Source organism: Eublepharis macularius, chromosome 11 (genome assembly GCF_028583425.1).
Source record: "Eublepharis macularius isolate TG4126 chromosome 11, MPM_Emac_v1.0, whole genome shotgun sequence".
Classification (NCBI taxonomy): Eukaryota; Metazoa; Chordata; class Lepidosauria; order Squamata; family Eublepharidae; genus Eublepharis; species Eublepharis macularius.
The window spans coordinates 47,886,109-47,894,502 of NC_072800.1; the positions used below are offsets into that span (position 1 = coordinate 47,886,109).

The window sequence follows — 8,394 nt, forward strand, 5'->3', positions numbered from 1 at the left end:
CTCCACCTTCATCTAAATCTAATCCAGCTTTCACTATGGTATATTCTGTATACAGGCTGACCAGTCAGAGAGATAGTGTACACCTTTGTCTGACACCTTTGCCAAGTGGAAACCATTCTGCTCCCCAGATTCCTTATCCCAAAGTTTTTAAAAAACTATGCTTGAGTACAAAACTTCTTGAATATAAACCAGCTTATTTTAAACAAATAGTTACATGTTAGGTCCCTTTTAAATGGAGACAAAACATTAGCATGTGGCTATATGCCTAGAGAACCAAGGAACTAACAGATTAGAACATGAATGTATCCATAAGACTTTCATAGAGCAGACTGTTAAGAAAGAAGCAGGTATGAAAGAACAATGAAAGAGCAAAAAGGTCTTCAAAAGAAAAGCAAAACAGAATACTGGAAAGGAATTTAAACTCAGGGGTGGGGAGGGCTGATGGGAGACATCTACTTTCACAAACTAGCAAAAAAGGCCTACATTGGATTATTTTAAGGCATTTCATGATAACCCGCTCAGTAGACTTTAATGATCCCTTCCTGACATTTACGCTATCATACCACAAATGTTTCCAGCACTACACCTACATTTGGATATGGCTTTTTGGAATTAAAGCTAATGGAAGTAGTTTTTGGATGGTGGTCTTCTTACATAAGTCTTTCAGAAACTTTTCAAAACCACATGGTTAAAGCAATATAAAATGTTTTAGAAAGCCTATAGGACATACTTGATACAATGGGGGGAAAGTCTTATGAAAGTGTACCTGGTAAAAGACAGCAAGTCCCCTACTATTAGATTCTGAGAAAGTAACTTTCATACAGTACCCATTTTCCATTACTTGCTCTTATTTTCAAAGGATTTATTTCTGTTACAGAAATAGTGGTTACTATACTTTCAAAATAAAAATTTGGGCACAAATTTGAAACCAAGACTTAAACATATCAGTCAAAGTCCAGTACTCCCCATTCTACAGCTACAGAAATAATTTTCATTCCAGCACCTTAGCTGTTCCTAATTCAGGAGATTAGCAGGGCCAGGAATGTGTTCCATTTCCCTTTCCCTAGTTAAGATCTTTGTGCATCAACTGGAAACTGACTGTTGGGTTTGGTAGATTTATATCCTGATAAAGCATTTTAGATGTAGAAATAGTCACTAGTTTAGATGGTTTTAAAAGGGGATTGGACACATTCCTGAAGGACAGGTCTAATAGAACTTAGCTAGAATAAATAGAATAGCTGTTGCTGGAGAAGTGAAGGGAATGAGTAAACTTTGGCCAACCTGGTTTGCACTGTAGGAAACAGGACGCTGGACTAGGTGGACCTTAAATGCAATAGGCTCTAACATTTTTTGGAGAAGGGGAGGATGAATTTTGTTTCACAAATTCCCATGCAAGAAGTGGGAAGGAATTGTCTGTAGACTAGCTAATGACCCCAAAAGCCTGGACATGGGGGGTTGCAAACTGCTTTATTCTGTAATATAACTCCTTTACGGCACCATTTACTATCTAAAAGAGACATACATTCAGGTACAATAATTAAGTAAAGTGGCCATGTATTATCTTTGCTCATAAAGAACACGCACTTTTAACCATCTCACATCTACTTTAATTTTAAACTAATAACAGAAAAAAACAGCACTTACATTGGAACATGTTACAAGCTTGCTTACCTTGAAAATACCAACCCAATCTTTCTGATGGGGACGTATATATGGAGTCAGAGTGTAATGGCATTCGAGGTGCACATTAGGAAGGTAACTTTTTGCTACATTTTGAAAGATTACATGTGCAAAATTCGAAGTCTGTAGGGCATTGCTTGATGACGGAACTTCTTGAAAGGATGACATCGTCTATCTGTAAGATAATATTAAATTCCTGTTAGATAACTCAAAGTATAGGTAATTTAAATAGTCACTTAAAATTGCATGACGCTAAAAGAAAAGGGAGGCAGCTCGTTAGTAAAGTTCTGCTTGTTTCAGTTGTAACTGTTCATCTTAATACAACTAGTATTATCCTACCATATGTACTTGCAGGAAGTGGATGCTTACAACGGATATATCGGTATTCTCTGCATAAGAAGCTGGCATGTCTGAAGAGATACATTGCCTCCTTCAAAATAGATACACAAAACGCCTCTGTGACAAGCTACCATTTTGATATAATACAATAAACATAGGATACCTAAATAAAGCCCGTATGAGATTAAGGAAGACCAATACCTCTGCGTTGAAAATACAACTAACGTAAACTAATTTGAAGGGAAATTGTTGCGGTTCCACTGGACTTCTGTTTAATTACGCTACCTTCTGCTTACCTATGGAGAATCAAAGTAGCATCCATACTGTATGGATTTGTAATGCACCTTGTATGGATTTGTAATGCTCCCGGTTGAGTTCCGGATCCAGTTCAAGGTACTGGTCTTAGTATTTAAAGCCCTCCATGGACTGGGACCTGCATACCTATGGGAACGCCTCTCCCATTGTGTCCCCTGCAGGGCCTTGCGCTCTGCGGATAAGCAGCTTCTGGTGGTCCCCGGCCCAAGGGACACTTGGCTGGCTTCAACTAGGGCCAGGGCTTTTTCTGCCCTGGCCCCGCCATGGTGGAACACTCTTCCAATGGCGATCTAGGCCCTGCTGGACCTTTTACAGTTCCACAGGGCCTGCAAAATGGAGATGTTCCAGCGGGCCTTTAACTAGGGGCCAGCTTTTTGTCCCCCTTCTGACCGCCACAGTCTCTTTTTGCAGCCACCACCGTTGAGCTATATCATGGTGGTGCCAGGGTTTATGATGATCTTGTAGTAGCCAATATGTCTGATGGCGCCTGAATTTTAATGTGTTAATATGTTAATAGGTTTTTATTGTATATTAACAGTATATTTGTTGGAAGCCGCCCTGAGCCCGCTTGCAGGAAGGGCGGGGTATAAGTTGAACAAAATAAAATAAATAAAAATAAATTAAATCCCCTAGCTGGATCTGTAGTACATCCCTAGATCTTTTTTTCATCATGTGTGGTAAAAAACCCTTTCTGCCCAGATGCTGTCCTCACACTTTCCCCCCTCCTGTATTCTGTAAGCATTGGGTGTTATACCAGACTAGTAGTCTACAGCAGATACAGCATCACAATGGAGATTCCCTAGCTATGAAGCAACCTGACTGGCCTTGGGCCAATGATCTGGCTGGCTGCAACAACTCTCTTCTGCTAAGTGAGGACCCTTGCTCTGGCAAAGGAAGGCTTCCACTCGAACTCAACCCACTATCATTCAGCCTAGCCCACATCAGCTTTGTGAGAATAAAATCTGGGAAGTAAAGAAGGAAGGGGGAGATGTATGCCAATCACAGCTGCCTTTTAGAAAGGGAAAATGAAAATTAAACATTTAAACAAGAACAAAAAAGGTTAAATGTGTTAGGTATCAAAAATAATAATAATAAAATACAAGAAGTGCTCCTGCCTACCATAAAGTTAGAATATATTTGTGACACAGCTGACCACAATTTTAACTAATATTTACTGGAAGCAGCAAAGATACATGTGATATGAAACTTTATTCAAATAAGTTGACTTTTAAAACAGAAAATTCACAAGAAAAGCAAGAATAAGAGATGAAAGTTAAGAATATATGGGAATTCTTTGTAACCTTTGGAGCATTTATGCCCATAATTATGTATGGATAGGAGAAAGTAAGGCAGGCAAAAGCCACAGGCAATTTGGCTGCAGGACGGAAATTACTTGGAAAGAGAACATAAGGCTTCAAATAAAAAAAGACTCTTACTGCTTTGCAGTTAAGCTTTTTGGAGAGTTGTGCATTAACCAGATCTATCCCCTCCCCCAGATGAAGAGCCAGGTCAATAGGTTTCTCAGGACAAAAAGGTTTCTCACTGCAGTGTTTATATACATATATTATGGATCATGCTCATGTATTTTAAAGAACACAGGCTACATTCCCATGTTCCTCTCTGTGTTTTAATTTTTTAAAATCTCCCATGCATGGTAACTTAACCAATGAGAAAACATGTTCCAGTTTTTAAAATATTATGGAATCTTATGCTTAAACCAAATATGGTACTTAATAGCACATGAAGCTTAATGTTTATTTACATGTCATTGGATGACTAATCTTAAGAAATCAAGAACAGAAAAGAATCTTTGCAACCTTCTAGTTGGACCAGTGTATATCCTTCTGTTCTGCACCATTCCTGATTTGGGGGAGGGGACATCATCACTGAGCTTCCTTTAGAAAATAGAGGTATGGGTATTGATTGACGCTCTAACTTCATCCAGTCTTATTTTATTCTTGCACACTTGCTAATCCACAAAGGACACAACACAAGAATACACACTGTGACAAGAAAGATTATACTTTCTGCTCTTGACTCTGTAGACTAGAAAATATTTTGTAAAGCCTGCAAAGTTCATTGACAAACATCACTGAACTACTCCACTTTTTTTTTGCCCTGTTACTCCTGTGTATCTGAGCCTTTTGGCCTCCTCAAATAAAGTTATTTCTTAAAACATTACATGTTTATAAGCATACTTTCAACAGACTGCCTTCCTTTCACCTCCTCCCCAGGGAGATTGTTCATAATGAAAACAAAAATTATTTCTTCACACACCCCCAATCTACTCTTTCAATGCATGGCTGCAGGTAAGACAGACACTAAAACTCATGCTATCAAATGCAAGTACAGAATATAAAACTGTATTCATTATTTTGGCTAGACTAGCCAGTATGTATAAACAAGACTGTGTACAGAGTCACTAAAAACAGGAAAAATGTATTAACTCAGTGTACAGGTGGGTAAAATACATTTTACAGAAAGGTAATTCCATGCTAATGCTATACAGGCCCCTTTTTCATTTTCATATGCAGTTGCCCTGTTTGATACCATTCTGAAGATAATTGTTCAAAGTTTCATAATTGAACCACCATAAATGCAATATACAAGTCAATTTTTCATTTCTAAAATTCAGTTAGAGACCCTCTTCAAGAAAGCAGACAATACATTAACAGAGCTATAACATTAATATTTTTGTGTGCTCATTTAGTTAAACTGAAGTAATATGTTAGGAATGAAATCACATGAGCCTAGTTATGCCATCTACTGCAAGAACCACAATAAAAAATAGGAGATGAGAGAAATGGGAAATTCTTCCAAGTTTTTCATCTTTTTTATTTAAGAGTGGTGCTTTTCAGTTTCAGTGTGTCCTGAGAGAATGAAGCCTATCTGTTGCTACTTTGAATGTCACACTGTGTGTCTATTTATTATTTTGTATTGAGTTTGACATGTTTGTCATCTGTATATGGGTTATGGTACAAAAGGACAGGTTATGGTGTAGAATTACTCCTGGATACTATTATGAATTTTTCAATGTGTCTTTATTTCACTGTGTTTTTAAGAATACTGATTCCAATAATATGGTTTGATTTCAGCTAATTATTTATATTATATGCTTTGAATAGAGAAGTATATAAGTACATATAGTGTACATGAACAGGTAATGTTTTGTAATAAAGTGTTCAACTTAAGGTAATGTGCATTTGATACAGCAGAAAAAAGCTGTGTCAAATAATGTATAACTAGTGCAACATGAATATTTATTAATAGATAATGCAAATGTGTACAAAGTAAGATGCTGTGCATATAATTATTTTCTTTGCACATACATGTTCCAGGTCACTATTAAGGCCCTGTGGAAAAATGAATTGCTGACAGGAATTCATGTAGCACCTGAATATTTGCTGTTTTTCAACTCCCCATTTGCTGTAATTTTCAGGGAAGACAGAAGTCTGGGCAGTCTCTGAACAGGGATACATTTGGGAAAGTAGGCCGAATCTATTCCTTGCTAAGCCCATGGAAAAAGCTTCAGTGACAGGCTGGAAAAACTGGGGATGGGTGGGAGAATTTCCCATTCCTCTCAACACTAGTCTGTGACATTTCTATAACTCAAATGTTATAGGATATGCAGTGTGTAAATTAGTAACAACTGGAATTGCTGGACTAGAATATATCAGCAAATTTGTCTAGCAGGCTCAGATAAGATAAGGATTTTCTCTCCCATTGCAAATGTTAAAATTAATACAGCAAAGGAATACTATGCTACCAGTTCCAGTTGTTGCTAATTTACTCTGTGCTTATCCTTTTAACCTTTGAATGAGAAATGTCACAGACTGGATTGCCTGCCTTTTGGGGTCTTTAGTCTGACAGGTTACATGCTTTTCCTTGTGAGAATAAGAAAACTGGAACTCCCCTTGCCCTCTGAAACTATGGAAGTTAACACAACCCATGGGTATGTGGAAAGAAAAAGAAAAAACAGGAAAAGCCAGAGCTCAAAGCAGGAATGTTAACTACCCACTATCCAAATAATGCAAAAGCTGCCCTACTGGATAAGACAGAATACCTGCAGAAACCCTAAATACAGATAAAGAAATGGTAGCTGAAGAATTAAATGAAACACCACCTCTTATACCTTTGAGTTGAATGAGATTAATGAGAATGTGCAGGCAGGTAAAAGAGATGTTCTGACATTTAAATACAGCTGGGGCAACAAGTTCTTGTATACATGCACAGAATTGTGCTGCATGACAGCATTAAAAACACCCGATATTATTCAAACTGGTATTAGTGTAAAGCTTTAGCAGTTCTTTTAATCCAAATTGAATGGACAAACAGGTAAGAACTGCAGATAGCTTGAATTTATTTCAACAAAATATACTCTGACCTTTCAGATTCAACTTAAACAAATAAGGGTGTTGCTTTTTAAAAATTACAACCTGTACAGACTAAACAGACTCCAAGGTCGTTTACAGCTAGTCAGCAAAAAAAATCTGCAACTGTTGTATTTGATAAGCACAAAAATTTCTCCAGAGTCTGCAAGCAGCTGCCTGCCAGTTTGGCTAAAGCGAAAGGTGTTTGGAACAGAGAAGGACGCTTGTTTACCCAGCTCACAACAAACGGATTTAAAGGGAGTGGCTGAACCGTAGCCTAGAGAACAGCGTTAGCAAAGAGACGTGGATTTTGCACTCATATTTTCTGGGTTCTTTTTCCTGCTCCACTCTTCAAAGCTTGGCCCCTATTTAAAGTATGGGAGGGGGACGCCCTCAACCATATTATCGGTTTTACATCGCCATCAATGGGCTTAAAAGGGCGTATAATTCTACACAGGATAGTTTCAAGTATCCGAAGACGGCAGCATTGACTCTAGAAAGCTTACACCCTGAAAACCTTGTTGGTCTGCTTAGGATGGCTCTGCTAGCCTCGTTGATACATTTCCTAAGCTGACCCGGAGACCGCGAAAACCTTCAAACACGCCGGGACGTAGTCATGTGGAATCCAACATGCTTCCAAAGACTTCCCCCTTCCTTCCTTCCCCTCTAAGAGCCCCGCAACGTCTTTGCTTTAGCCGCACACGGGACTGCCACTACTCGCCCCCTTCCCCACTCGCAATGCGCTCCTGCTTCTAACCCCCTCGCAGTCTGTGTAACGACCTCCTACGCAGCAAAGGGATTTCAGCCCGAAAGCCCCTCTCTGGCACGCTTGTCTCCCCCACCCCACGCTAAACTGAGCAACCTGTAACCACCCGAGAGTCCCACCCCCACGACCCCCTGGGTCACCTCCACACGGTTCCCTCGCCGCCTCTCCTTGAGCTCCGCTCCGGCAGAGAAAAGTAGGCCCAGACCACCGAGGGGGGAGAAGGAGGCGCTACCACAGGCGCGGCCAATACCAGGAGGGAAAGCCGAAAGGGCGGGGAGGGCCCTCGCTACGGCCAGCAAGAGGGGCGGCCTCGGCGGAGGGGTTACCTGGGAGGACGCTGGAGACGTCAACACCGTCGGCCCGCAGTCGCCATCAGCTCCCAGGGCCCGTCCCCTTTACGTCACGTCCGGACGCAGAGAGGCTATTTCCTCACATGTGACAGCCGAGAAGCGGTGCGGTCACTGACGCACCGTCTTCGAGTGCGTGACGTTCTGTTTCTTCGGCTCGGCTCTGACGGTCGCGTAGCCGTTGGATTTGCACTGGCGTTTTAGTTGCCAATCTCTAGATAGCGGCTGAAGAGCTGCCGAAATTTAGAACTAGTCTCCAGGCCACAGCAAGCAGTTCCCTTGGAGAAAATGGCTGCTTCGGAGAATGGTCTCCGTGGCATTATACCCCGCTGAGGTCTCTCCCCAGTCCCGCCCTTCCCGACCCCCACCCCCAAATCGCCAGGAATTTACCAACCTGGAACTTGCAACCTTTCACCTGGGAAAGCGTGTGGTGGTTAGAATGTAGAACTAGGGTAAAGAAAACGGTTCAGATCCCGACTGCCCTGAAAGCTTTCTGGATGGCCTTCCTTTCTCTACCTAACCTAGCTCACAGGATTTGTGGTAGGGTATGAGCTTTCATGAGCTGCAGCTCACTTCT

The 8,394-nt window shown here is 40.8% G+C and overlaps 1 protein-coding gene across 4 annotated transcripts in view; it reads right to left on the reverse strand.

Moving 5' to 3' along the window:
- The window catches only part of TAX1BP1 (Tax1 binding protein 1), a 38,867-nt gene extending 30,980 nt beyond the window's left edge, over positions 1–7,887 (reverse strand). The window contains exons 1-2 of one of the 4 annotated variants that reach the window (XM_054991083.1): positions 7,797–7,887; positions 1,672–1,855 (exon numbers count right to left, since the gene is read on the reverse strand). In XM_054991083.1, the coding sequence (XP_054847058.1) occupies positions 1,672–1,848 (177 nt within the window). In that variant the 5' untranslated portion in view covers positions 1,849–1,855; positions 7,797–7,887. Of the gene's footprint in view, positions 1–1,671; positions 1,856–7,610; positions 7,750–7,796 lie in introns of those variants that run through there. The other 3 variants (XM_054991082.1, XM_054991084.1, XM_054991085.1) reach the window with 3 other exon arrangements.
- Positions 7,888–8,394: the final 507 nt, after the last annotated feature.